The sequence below is a fragment of the Lotus japonicus genome, chromosome 1 (assembly GCF_012489685.1).
Source record: "Lotus japonicus ecotype B-129 chromosome 1, LjGifu_v1.2".
NCBI lineage: Eukaryota > Viridiplantae > Streptophyta > Magnoliopsida > Fabales > Fabaceae > Lotus > Lotus japonicus.
In genome coordinates this window covers 41,948,281-41,962,573 of record NC_080041.1, presented here as the reverse complement: position 1 = coordinate 41,962,573, position 14,293 = coordinate 41,948,281, and the positions used below count along the sequence as shown (strand labels likewise).

Sequence of the window (14,293 nt, the reverse complement as noted above, 5' to 3'; positions counted from 1 at the left end):
TGAGATTTTATTATTCCAGAGAACCACTGACAGCAGGCAAGCAGATTGTTAAAAAAAAAAGAATTAGCGAATCTGTCACAAACAATTTAGGAGTATCATTTCGTCCTCCAAATATGCTTGATAATGGTTCTAACAACATTTATATAGAGCCAACCATATCTCCTCAACAGCAAGACATCAATAGATGGTAAGTAGTTATGCTTTAGAATTCAAAAAATTGTCATTCGTTATAGAACAAAATATGTAAGTATTGGAAAGGGTGCCAGATAATGTATTACCTGTGCCAAAGCAGTGACGCAACAACTATGGACAGAGGTGCCATTCCTGCAACAACTTTATCTGGAACAATTTCGTACAATTCGACATCACCAAACATTGCTTCAACAAGTCAAGTTGATAGACGACCTGTGAACAACAATGCAAATGACATTGACCCTCCAGCAGAACATGAAGGTATTGTGTCAAACTATTCATAAGCATAAACTTGATTATCATCATTGACACCAATATTTAACTATAATTGAGTTTGGACCTTAAACTACCACATTCACATTCCAGATCCCGTTGGTTTCGATGACATAAATTTGAATGAACCTGCTGACGATGATCCATTAATTGACAATGAAGATTTGGAAGGTAATAAATTGTTCCATGTGAGGGAATTAACTATTCTATGCACACAGATAATTCTTTGTTATGAAAATGACAGCTGCTGTGAGAAAAAAAATCATATTCTTCTATTGATTAAAATTTGCAGATGTTAACTCAGATGAATTAATGAACGACGTTGCTGCAGCTGGTCATGCAACAGGTATTTACTGTGATCGTATCACAGTTTGATAATCAATATAGCTTTCTTAATCATTAATAACATGACAGCTTTTTAACATTTTTTTTTATTTTCTACCTAAGCCATGTGGGACATGGGAGATCCTACTAACGAGTGTGAGCATTGCGGAGCCATGTTCTGGTATGATGAAAGAAAGAGAAGGAAAGTACCTACAAGAACACCAAAATTTCCTCTATGCTGTTTGCATGGGAAGGTTCAACTACCATTGCTCAAAGCTGCACCTAAAATTCTCCAAGACTTGCACGCAAATGAAACTGATAAAAGCCGACATTTCTTAAAGAACATAAGGATGTTCAATGGAATGTTTGCATTCACGTCTATGGTTGGAAAGGTGGACAAAAACATAAACAATGGACGTGGTCCTCCAATCTTCTTGCTCGGAGGACAAAATTACCATTCTATTGGTAGTCTCATACCTCCAGTTGGTCAAAGTCCCAAATTTGCCCAGCTTTATATTTTTGACACTGAAAATGAGGTTGCTAATAGGATACAAGCTCTCAGGTATACATAACGTTATGAATTTACAATCTTCTTATATAGTATTTTTAATACACAAGTATCCTCTGAACACCTTATGTTAACCGATTACTTTTTAATTTGAAGGCCAAGCGGTGATGCTCATAAGTTGGATGAGCTAATTGTCAGAGACTTAAAAAACATGCTAGATGCAGAGAACCCTTTGGTTAAGTCATACAGATATGCTAGGGAACGATATAGATCTGGTGATTTTTCTAATGTCAAGCTAAGGTTAATTCGGCGGAGGGACAAAGATGGGAGAACTTATAACCTTCCCACAGCATCTGAAGTTGCTGCGTTGGTGGTGGGTGACATAGATGCTACTGTTAAGAGAGAGATCATTGTTGAAACACAATCCAGGTTGATCAAGCATATTGACCCTACATATCCGTCATTTCTTGCACTTCAATATCCACTATTGTTTCCATACGGGGAGGATGGATGGAGACGGGGTATTTTAACTAAAGATTATGACGCACCTGGAAGAACGAGAAAAAAGGATGACATTGTCATGCGCGAGTGGTTTGCATATAGGTTGCAAGAAAGAAAAGGGGAATCACCTCTTGTTCTTCAATCTAGGAAACTGTTCTAGCAATTTCTGGTGGACTCTTATACCATGGTTGAAGCTGATAGAATGCGATATTATAGGACAATACAGCCGAAACTGCGAGTGGAACGTTACAAGGGATTGCACGAGTGCTTGGTCCGTGGAGAAACAAATGCAGCTGCAACAGGTCAGCGAATCATATTGCCTGGATCATTTACTGGAGGGCCGAGATACATGTTCAACAATTGCAAGGACTCATTTGCCATTTGTAGATATATCGGATATCCTAGCTTATTTATCACTATGACATGCAATCCAGAATGGCCTGAAGTCAAACGTTTTGTTGAAACACGAGGTTTGAAGCCTGAGGATAGACCCGACATACTTTGTAGAGTTTTCAAAATGAAGTTGGACGAACTAATTGATGACTTGAAGAGCGGAAAAGTGTTCGGAAAGATTAGTGGATGTAAGCCTACTGATACTTTTAAATCTAATAATGTACAAATTATGTTATTTGCCTAAATTTATAATCAATTCACAGATTTTTATTACCTTCCTCTATCATTCTTGCAGATTCAATCACCATCGAATTTCAAAAGCGAGGTCTTCCCCACGCACACATTTTGGTCTTTGTCCATGCCAAATTCAAGCCCAAGACCCCCGAAGACATCGACAAAGTTATATCCGCAGAAATTCCAGACCGTACCAACAATCCTGAATTATTTGAGGCTGTGCAGAAGTATATGATTCACGGACCATGCGGTGTACTAAATTTGAAGTCACCATGTATGAACAATGGAAAATGCTCCAAGTTCTTTCCTAAAGAGTTTAGGACGAGGACCATTATTGATGATGAAGGTTTTCCTAAATATAGAAGAAGAGAGGATGGCAGGACTGTCAAAAAGGGCAAAACTGTGCTGGATAATAGATATGTTGTACCATACAACCCATTGCTACTCCAAAAATATAGAGCTCACATTAACGTTGAGTACACGTGCCAGACAAGTGCAATAAAATATCTTTTCAAGTATGTCCATAAAGGCAACGACAGAGTGACGGCTGAATTTTACCGAACTTCTGATTCAAGTAATCCATCCCAGGTGATTGATGAAATAAAAAATTACTATGACTACAGATACATCTCTGCGTGTGAGGCGGCATGGCGATTGTTTGGATTTGAAGTGCACTATAGAGAGCCTCCAGTTGTGAGGTTGCCATTCCATCTTCCGGGTGAGCAAAGCGTAGTGTACAATGACGGTGAGACAGTACAGGATGCAATTGAAAAGGCCGACATTAAGAAAAACAAGTTTATAGGTTGGATGGAGGCTAATCAACTTTATGCGGCTGGACAAGACATTACTTATTCAGAATATCCCACCAAATTTGTTTGGAAAGACGACACAAGAGAATGGCGCCCTAGAAAACAGGGTTTCTCAATTGGTAGAATTTCACATGTGCCTCCATCATGCGGCGAGAACTATTACTTAAGGATCCTTCTGAACGTTCAAAAAGGTTGCACGAGTTTTAAAGACATTCTCACTGTGAAAGAAGTGACCTACAGTACTTTTAAGGATGCGTGTTGTGCTCTTGGTTTGCTAGAAGATGACAAAGAATTTGTAGACGCAATAAAAGAGGCCAGCTTCTGGGGGTCAGGAGAGTATCTTAGAAGACTGTTTGTGGTGTTGTTGATGTCTAACAACATGTCAAATCCCGAGGTAGTTTGGGATAAGTGCTGGCAAGAGCTTTCAGATGATATTCTCTACAGACAAAGAAGACGCTTAGATTACCCAGGTAAGCCTCCTTCATTTTGGATCATTCTAAATTGCGGATAACCTGCCAAACTCATCTAATTTATCTGTCTGCAGGACTGAATCTAACAGATGATCAGAAAAAAAACATGGCGCTCGCTGAGATTGAGAACATGCTACAAAACAATGGCAGGAGCCTGCACAATTTTGTTTCCATGCCTTATCCTTCAGACATTGTTGTCGAAGACGTTGGACAAAGACTGATTGTAGAGGAGTTGAATTACGACAGGAATGAAATGAGTGAATACTTGGACCAATGTCTCTCCTCAATAACTGACGAACAAAGGCATGCGTATGACAAAATAATTAACGCCGTCTATGGAAACAAAGGTGGATTTTTCTTCCTGTATGGCTACGGTGGGACGGGTAAAACCTTTGTCTGGAAAACGCTTTCAGCATCCATTCGATCAAGAGGTGATATTGTTCTCAATGTGGCTTCAAGTGGTATTGCTGCACTGTTGTTGCCTAGAGGAAGGACGGCGCACTCCAGGTTCAAGATTCCCATACCTATAACTGAGGATTCAACATGCAACATAAAGCATAACATCCCTCATGCTAAATTGCTGATAAAGGCGAAACTGATCATTTGGGACGAAGCTCCTATGATGAGTAAATGGTGTTACGAGGCTTTGGATAAGTGCTTGAGAGACATTTTGAGGTTCACCCCAGGATATGACTCCAGCTTGCCGTTCGGAGGAAAAGTTGTAGTTCTGGGCGGTGATTTCAGGAAAATCTTACCTGTAATTCGAAGGGCATCCAGGCAAGATGTCATCAGTGCAACAATAAATTCATCCTATCTATGGCCTTTTTGTGAAGTTCTTTGTTTGACAAAGAACATGAGACTCCTGCAAGGATCTTCGTGCTCAAGTGCATCAGATATAGCAGAATTTTCATAATGGTTGTTGACTATAGGTGATGGCAAGGTCGGACAGCCAGTTAACGGCGAATCAGAAATTCAAATACCAGATGAAATCCTTATAAAAAACTCAGAAACCGGTTTTGAAGACTTGGTCAATTTTACCTACCCTTATTTGTTGCGTAACATGTCTAACTCTGAATACTTCAGGGAAAGATCCATTTTGGCCCCCACGATTGAACTGGTTGGAAAGGTCAATGATTACATGATGTCTCGGGTCTCGGCAGAAGAAAGGGAATACTTGAGCTCTGATTCAATATACAAAGAAGACGGCAATGTTGAGAGTGAGCTGGATGCATTTTCCCCCGAGGTATTGAATGCGATGAACTGTTCAGGACTGCCACCGCATAAGTTGAGTTTGAAAATTGGAGTCCCAGTAATATTAATGAGAAATATCGACCAGTCCAACGGATTGTGTAATGGAACAAGATTGACGGTGAAGAGATTTGGAGACCATGTCATTCAGTGCACCGTTCTAACTGGGACTAAAGCTGGATCTACTGTACTGATTCCTAGGATGACCATGAATACAAATAACACAAATCTACCATTCCAATTTCAGAGACGGCAGTTGCCTATATGTGTCTGCTTCGGTATGACGATAAACAAAGCGCAGGGACAAACACTAGGGTGTGTTGGGTTATATCTTCCAAGACCGGTTTTTAGCCACGGACAATTATATGTGGCGCTATCAAGAGTCAAAAGCAAACAAGGGCTAAGGATCCTCATAGAAAACCACGACGATCTCCCTTCTAATACAACAATTAATGCTGTGTATGAAGAAGTGTTTGACAATATAACTCCATAAGGTGCAGTTTTATGGAGTTCTACATATTCATTTATATTTAGTACTATAAACATTTACATGGTATTCCATTCATTCTAACATGAAATTTCTTTTGTTACTAGCTGAATTCGTGTATATAACCAAAAAAAATCAGAGACAATGACCTAAGTTAAAATAAGAAATTGAGCATAAGCCAAAAGCTTTTCTAGAATGTTACCTGTATATCATCATTAAAAACAAGATCACGTGAGTTGTATCTATCCAGCAGATTGAATGCATTATGGTTGGCAAAATCATAAAACTGAAAATGAATCAAGAGATTAGTAAAACTATAGATTCAAGCAAACCAAAGCAACTCCAGCTACTGATTTGAAAGAGAATTCCTGAAATAATTTGATGCACTGTTACAAGTACTTCAGAATCATTATGTAATTTCAAAAGCAATACATTATCTGACATAAAAGTAATACTTCTTAAACCATCTTAATTATAGTTAAAATGAGAACCGCATAAGTAGTTTGTAATGTACAAAAAAGTATTTCTCAAAAGAGACCACTTATCAAAAGTAGCTAATCCCACATAATAATTAGCATAAAGCCACTGACCTTTCTCAACCTTGCGGCAATTTGCCCATTGCATTGCCCCTTTCGTATTGAAACCTGATCCAATGCAATCTGAACAACATAAACAAGGACATGAGAATCATTACAATACGATGTTAGCTTCTGTGGATGCACCAATCACCTCGAATTCAAAGAAACGATTGTGTAGCGCAATACACGAAGAAGCATGACGAATGAGATCGGAACTCAGGTTTAGAAGGAGAAAAATCAAAAGCTCATGACAGACAAAAGATGAGCAATTACGAACGAGGTATGAAGAATGAGGAATCAGATCTAACGCTTTGTGGGATGTTGAAGTGGGTGTGTCAGGCAAACAGAGGGGCGCAGGATAACAACAAACCTCCACTATCAGTTTTGTGAAATAAACATAAGAAAATTAACACACTTTATTTCTCTTTGAGTAATGTTGCTTCAATTTTATTTTCAAGAGTAAATTAATAGAGAAATATAAATTAAAAAAAAAACATGAATGGATACTTGAGGCCTATGCGAACCCTCTTATAAATCCATTTCATTAAAAAAAAAAAATTTCAACATTACATCTATTTTCAATTTTTATTAGAGAAAGAGGTTCTTGGAGAATGAGAAAGAAATGATTGTGTAAAAATAGAATGAAAGGTGGGTGAGCGACTTTTCGGAGGAATAGGTCTGTGGTGGGAAAGAATATTTGACGAGTCAACGGAATTATTATAAGATTGACTTGAAAAGTTGACTAAAATTAATTTTATTAATTATAAAAAACTAAAACAATATAAAAAAGGAAATAAGGAAAAACAAATGACGGTAGATTAAAACACATTGAATTTTTTTAAAAAAAAAATGTTCAAAACACATATATTTAAAACAATGGTTAAGATGTATTTACTAAAAAAAAAAACACATATAGTGTAACACAACATTTAGATTAACAATTTTATTAAACACAACTAACCCGTGCCTTACATGGGTAATTCCACTCGGACAACATAATTAATTTAAAACGCTATAACTAAACACAATTTTCACTACAAGACTTTAGACATTAAACTTAAAAGCTAATAAAACAACATATAACAAAAGTCACCCGTGCCTCGCACGGGTAATTCAACTAGTTAATTTACTAACACCTATAAAAAAATATTAACGGTTGGAGCACGAGCACGGTTTAATTATGGTCAAACCATTAACCCTGGAACCAGTGGCTTTAACCGGTTCACGTGAGACTCTGGTGCGTATGCGTATGCGTTGTTGTGACTTTTTAGTGACCGCATCTTCTCTCGGGAGTGATTCTGACGCTAGAGGCAGAGCTATCCTTTGGAACCCGAGAGTTGGGATGGCTTCGTTATTGGTTCGTTGCATTCCCAATTCCAACGCCCCTTGCACTTTCGAATCCCCGCGCCCTTCGCTTCGTGTCCTGAGCCAGAAAGCCCGCTTTGTTGCTCGCCGGAAAGAGTCCATTTCCGTTCGGCAACTCGAACGCCCCCTAAGTAATGTTAGACGAGAGACTCATACATACATAGTTTCTTTCTGTCTTGCACTTCACAGAATGTTTTAGTTTTATGCACTCCACCTGTTTGATATATTGTTAGAAAAAGTTAACACATTATTATCATTTCTCTTGACTATGGTTGAGTTTGAAAAGTGTGATTGATTGATTCATGAATGATATGATTTTTTTGGTGTGTACTCTTCAGTTGAATACATGCGTTTGCCCGCGAGTCAGTATTCTGTGCTGGACGCGGAGAGGATTGAGCGGGTGAATGAAGACACTTTCAGGTGTTATGTGTACCGGATAAAGTTCTTCACATTGGAGGTTTGTCCAGTTCTTCTGGTCAAGGTGGAAGAGCAGCCTGATGGATGTTGCATCAAGCTCTTGTCCTGCAAGGTGTTGCTCACACTTGTTGAGTTCACTTTGGAATTCCCTTTTTTTTTTCCTAGCTCTGATTTCTATGTTTGATCGTTGGTGATTCACGCAGCTTGAGGGCTCACCCGTGGTGGCCGCTCAGAACGAAAAGTTTGATGGTGAGGATTGTTTTTCCCTTAAGTTTTTAGTTCTTATTTCATTTCCTGTGAATTTGATTGTTAAATCTGTCTTTGTGAATCTAAATAGGTTGGATTAAGTTTTTTTTATCTATCCATAGTTTTAAGCATTTTAGGTTCACCATATTAAATAACATGCAAAATCAAGGGAAATGTAAACCAGATGACACAAGCAAGGTCAATGAAGTACAAAGTGCAGTGCAGTGCAGGTGTTTTTGTTTGTCTTATAAGAGTATCACTTTAGCTTAAGGAAAAAAATTCCTCTCACCTACAAGATCAGCAATGTTGTAGGTGTGATTCAATTCAAAGCAACACAGAGCGAACACGAGTATAAGCTCCATTTTGCAAAAAGATAAGAAAAATAGATGAATGTTATTGACGCAAAAAAAACAAGGTGGGATAATGAATAAATGCATTAGAGAGATAGTTGGGTTAGTATTTATTGTGGAAAAGATGGTAGAAATTTTGCTTTAGGTGATTAGTATATGTGTGGAGTTAGCTGCTAGAAACCTAGTAAAATGAGTAGATCAAATGGTATTGTAGTCTAATAGTTAGAGGTAGCCAGGAAGGTCTAGAAAAAATATAGACCAAATTAATAATAAAGGTTTGGATTAAATGGTTTGTGTTTACATTTTAGATATGATTTCTGATAATATTATGTGTTATTTGATCTATATAGCTAACTCCACCTAGTGTGAATATACTTGTCCTACCATAGCCAAATCATAGTGCTAAACATTGTCCTTTAAGTATATCTAGATTGTTATCCCCATTGTGGTTTTGGGTTAGCTCTTAAACCTTGACTTTTCAAGAAAAATATTTAACTTGTTTATGTGTATGAGCCGCAATATAATTCATTTCATAATAGCTACTGTTTTTGTCAATCTGTTTTCAAAACAAAGCAAAACATGGAATTACTTTAAATTGCTAAACTTGTATAAAAGGTGATTCTTGTTCTGCTTAGTGCTAATTTTAAATATAACTCTTCTAAATAGCTTAGTTACTGTTCATTGAAAGCAGTAAATGTGATGATTATGCAACTAGATGTAAGCTTGCTTATTTAGTGCAGAAACTGAGACCATTTTCTCGAACCCATCTTGAGAAAGGCAAAAGAAAATCTGTAGTTTGGTTGTCATGCCATTTGGTTTATGGTACTCTCAGGAATGCCTTTTCAATACTTTAATATTGTAATGCAGCAATAATGGTGAACCGGATATCATGTGATAGCGACTCAGATAAGTCATTGATGCAGCAAATCACGTCAGACACTGTAATTGAGGTAGTACTCTAGTTTTCTACCTTTCTCTATTGATATTTTGTTTGTGGGATTTCAGTCAAAATTGTCTTGAATTGCTATGTGGAATTCAGGTAAGCATTGATCTTCCTTTTGCATTCCAAGCAATACCAAAGCAAGCAATGGAATCAGCTGGGACTCAAGTCCTTGATCAAATACTCAAGATTATGCTTCCCCGTTTTATGTCACAGGTTTGTTGAAGCATAATATATTATTTAAGAATTTTATTTAAGATATGTTTCTACTTTTGGATCAAAGCAGTTCATTCAGACGAAGAATAAATTATAAAGAGTTGGGGGTGCCAGGGAATAAGGTATCCTCCTTAACATAAGAACAAAACATACAATGCAAAGCATCAGTCCTTGAGATATCTGCTAGGAATCCCCATTAAAAATAATTAAATAAAAGACGAATGTCATATGCCTAATCTTATACCAAACCAAATGTCTTAAAAATATGGTAGTTATGCTCCGAGCAAATGCACCAATAGCAGGTTGCACATGGACATTGACACATACTAATCATCATTAGTTAGTCTAGGGACCTACGAGGACAGCTCAACATTTAACAAATTGTGGAATAAGAACTTCCATGAAAAAACAGCAGTATAACAGTTAAGAACAGATGTGAAACTCATTATCTGCATGCAGCAGTAGCACAGAGAAGAGTCTTACTCTTATGCAGCCTACCAACCTGGAACATCTTTGTTAGTATTAATTCTTTTAAGCACTGCAGTCAAAATAAGGTACTTGACCTTAGATGGAGCTTTGGACATCGAAAGGGGTTTATCAAGTAGGAAAATAACCCAATTCGAAGAATGAGTTAGGAATTGGAAAAAGAAGTTTTGTGCAAAAACACCCTAGGAAGGTCAAGAGACCAAAACATCTTATGCAGGTTAAAAGTCAAGGACACCCAAGAGTAACTCCAATTATGAAACTTCCCTATTATTCAACTTAGAAGTGAAAGTTTCCATGAAAAATCAGAATCTTGAGCACTGTCAAAATTGAGCATAGAGTTGTATGAGGAAGAACGATGATAAAGATGTGGAACAAGGATATCTAAAAGAGAAGTCTCCTATCTGATAGTCCTCCCAAGTGATAACATGTGAGCCATTAGCCCATTACTTATTTTTAAGCAAAACAAGACATTTAGAGTAATTGTTGAGTTGTGTACAAATTTGTTGGGTATTAATTTGATTTGATGTTTAATTTCCTTAGTCAGACTGATCATGATCCCTAAACTTAGCTATTAACTCCACCACCTTTTGTATATAAATTTTTTACAGTCCTTCATGAAATACATACAGAAACATTCACTTTTTGGGATTTAACTTGTCGTCAGAGCTCATGGTTCTGATCATGTGAAATCCAATCCCAAAACCTCTGTTTCAGGAAAGTCTTAGTCTATTTTATTTTGTCAGTCAACCTTAGAAGATCCAATTCATTCTCCCAAGACTTTGCCGGATGAAACAACCACCATTCAGCTCACTAGCCGCCGACCTATCCATTGCCCAATTTTCAGGGCAACCGGTTTATCGCTCACCTACATGTGCCATTTTTTTCAAGTGCAATTTTCTCTCAGCCCGAGCGCTGCTGCTGCATATGATGGCACTGGGCTCTCCAACTACAACAACTAGCTTTTGTGGTATGGTTTTCCAAGGTTCTTAGCAATTGATATAAGAGCCTTCCACCATGTAGCAGCTGCAAACGAGCGGCGCGGGTGGTGACGACGGCCGGGACTAGTCAAAGGACGGGTGGTGAACATTTCTGTATGGAAGGAGTTGTAAACAATTTATGTACAGAAGGTGATTGAGTTAATGATAAGATTAAGCTAGGTATTGTAGTTGGAGATCCCATACATACAGAAATGTTCACTTTATCAGATTTAATTGTAATGATGTGAGATGAATTTCAACAACAATAACCAAGCCTTTTTCCATTAAGTGGAGTCAGCTACATGAATCGATGCCATAATTTCTTGACATGTTAGATGATTTTCCATGGACTAAATTGAGAAGCGTAGGTTGCTGTATTGGTATCACAACTTGATCTAAGCTATACTTTGGATAACCCGATGCCAAAGGGAATAAGGTCCCAAAAGTTATGTTCTTGTACACCACATCACCAAGACCAGTACCTCCTTGCCTTACCAGTTGATCATGTCTCATATCCAACACACCAAATATCATGCAACTTGGTTTAAACTATCGCCCACTTTTAAAATGTAAGTTTGGTCCACATACTCGGTGCCCACTTAGGGTGGGCAAGTTTCAAACTGGTCCACCGGTGGACCAATGGTCATAGTAGTAATTTACAAAATAAAAATATATAAAAAATTAAATTCTAAAAAGAAAACCCTCTCTCATCAGTGGCGATGAAAACCTCTTCCTTCATTGAGCGGTGGTGTTGAAGCTTACACGGCTAGCAATTGAGGCACAATGATCTTGCCTATTCCGCCACTGTTTCTTTTGTTTCAGTTGCCCAGGCTATTTCTGATGGTGATAAACAAAGAAGCCAGAACAGAGGCCATGGTCGCACTCAGTGCTGGTTTGCCGGCGGATTCGCTGGCGAAGGAGGAGATTGAAGCTGCGGTTGAATAGGTGACAAATTTTTAGGTTTCGGTTTTGGGGTTTTCATCACCACCTACCCTCTTGGACTTCTGCTGCTGCTGCAATATTGACACTGTGAGAGAGAGATTCAGGAGAAAGAAAGGGATGAGAAAGAACCCAGAAGCAAGAGGTGGCCGGTAATCCCTCAAGCTAATCGTGATTTACGAAATAGAGAAGGTCGTAGACCCAGATCTACCCAGATCTGCCCAAAAAGAGGAAGAAGGAGAAGAGTAGAGTAGGGGGTGATGGAGCAGAGTTCTTATGGTTTGGCATTCTTCCTGGCAAACCCAGAGTTACCAAACGAAAATATCAAAGCAAAACAATCTTCTCAAGGCTGATTATCAATTTGTGGCTTTGGAGTTTAACAATTTCTCCAAAGAGTATGACCCACGCACATGTTGGTGTTAATGTCAATTCCATTAACTCTGACATGCTTGAAGAAAAACTTTCACTCTTCCTAATTTTTCCTCTTGTACATTCACCATGGCCATTTTTCCGGGAAGCCACCAACCACCACTAGGTAGAGGAGGTTTCTGGAATGGAATGGAAAAGGGATGAAAAGAGTTTTTTTTTTTTTTTTTTTTGGTGCCAGTGGATTGGGGAAGATGAGGATTAGAAATTTACATTTTTATCCTTTTTATCATCATTTAATCCTAACCATCCAATAAAAGAATATTTCAAGATTCTCAGATCCAACGGCATATGATGATGGTCCACCGGCAGACCAGTTTGAAACTTGCCCATCCTAGTGGGCTCCCACATTCTCTCAACTTGATTTGTCAGTTTAAAGATGTGACCAGCAGAAGATGATAATAGTGATTCTAAAATTTGAAAATCCGATGGTTCAGCAAGAATTTTTTTGCTTCTTTTATGGTTTTTGGAAAACTTTCATATACACTATGATTTTGTTGGGAACATTGATAAATAGCAATAGCAGCATTGTTTATTTTATGTAGTAGAATGAGTTCCTTGAGAATCTTTTTACAACTTCAAATTTGCAGTATGGCTTTTGCTTCTTCCTGCGTCTATTTTATTTTTACTTGTCCACTTTTTGCTAACTTTTATTTTCGGTATGCTCATTATATTTGATGTATAGTAAATGTTTAGTTATGCTGAGCCCAAAAGTATTGAATCAAGTTATGCTGTTGTTGGGATGACTGTAATTTGAGGCAAAATATTGCCAGACAACATGTGATAATTTATTTTATGGAATGTGATTTAAGCACAAAATGCATTGCTTAGTTTTATCATATTTAACTTTTGATTTTAAGGCATGATCTATATTACATGTGGCTTTCGTAATGACTAAAAAAATACAGGAACTTTGGTCTCAGGGGCACGTTTGTTGCTGTATTGTGTCATTACTGTTGTAGTAATATAATGATTCATTATCTTTTGTGTTTTATCATAATTTCACATTTTACTTCTTTGGCTAATGGCAGATTTTACTTAGCCATCACTGCAACTGGTATTTTCCTAGGGTAGTGGTCACAACATGCTTATAAGCTTGATTGTACTTGACTTTCCTTTATGACATATAGTGTTTTTATACAACGAAGAAGTGATTTTTCAACATTTAAAGAAGCTTTTAGAGGTTAACAACTACTGGCTTGTTTACTGAAGTAGAAAATTGGCTTATCAAAAAAAAAACTGAAGTAGAAAATTTATGATTCAACAATGGACTGCTTGCTACATAGAATTTTGTTCTAATTTTAGACATTGAACAATATAATACAATTTGATTTATCCTTCTAAGTTGTTTTTCATAAACAGCTTGTGAAAGATTATGAAGCCTGGGCCTCTGGAGATACGTCAAGGCAGCCTCTTGGGACTGGTGAAATCTGAAATTAAGGGTTAAAGCGGTTGCAACTGAAGCTGGCCTTAATTTGTGTTGTTAATAGGCTTTAGAAACACTAATGATAGTATACTATGTGCAATTAGTGAATGTTCTTGGTTTGTTATGTAAGTATACGTAGTTTCTCTGAATTATATCAGGAAAAAATGGAGATTTGGGGTCTGGGGGTAGTAAAATCAAGAAAACTATTTTAGTCTGGTATTCCAAGAAAGCTATATCACATGAACCATCATATATGTCACTTATCTATTTTATTCTTATATCACTAGGCATGGGGTGAAAATGAGATGTCAAGAGATTACTTCCGATAGTAATTAGAGAGGGAGAAGGGAAATATATGATAAGTGATGTGATATGAAAATAAGAGATGTGAAGAAAAAATTGCTTGAATTTGATGGAACAAAAAGTTTGTGCATAAATTTGTTATTGAAAGTGGGGACAAACACATCACTATCCGATTGTCACTTGAA

General features: G+C 37.4%; 2 protein-coding genes across 2 annotated transcripts; both read left to right on the top strand.

Annotated features, from left to right (window-relative positions):
* The first annotated feature begins 1,982 nt into the window (after nucleotides 1-1,982).
* Nucleotides 1,983-5,445, top strand: LOC130735994 (uncharacterized). The gene is made up of 4 exons (XM_057587859.1): nucleotides 1,983-2,379; nucleotides 2,487-3,704; nucleotides 3,779-4,495; nucleotides 4,634-5,445. The coding sequence occupies exons 1-4, from the start codon at nucleotides 1,983-1,985 to the stop codon at nucleotides 5,443-5,445; spliced, it is 3,144 nt and encodes a 1,047-aa protein (XP_057443842.1).
* Nucleotides 5,446-7,237: 1,792 nt separating this feature from the next.
* On the top strand, nucleotides 7,238-14,068 carry LOC130733184 (uncharacterized). The gene is made up of 6 exons (XM_057585643.1): nucleotides 7,238-7,513; nucleotides 7,721-7,911; nucleotides 8,003-8,048; nucleotides 9,263-9,345; nucleotides 9,435-9,551; nucleotides 13,742-14,068. Exons 1-6 carry the CDS (start codon nucleotides 7,261-7,263, stop codon nucleotides 13,811-13,813), a joined length of 762 nt encoding a protein of 253 aa, XP_057441626.1. The 5' UTR covers nucleotides 7,238-7,260; the 3' UTR covers nucleotides 13,814-14,068.
* The last annotated feature ends 225 nt before the right edge of the window (nucleotides 14,069-14,293 follow it).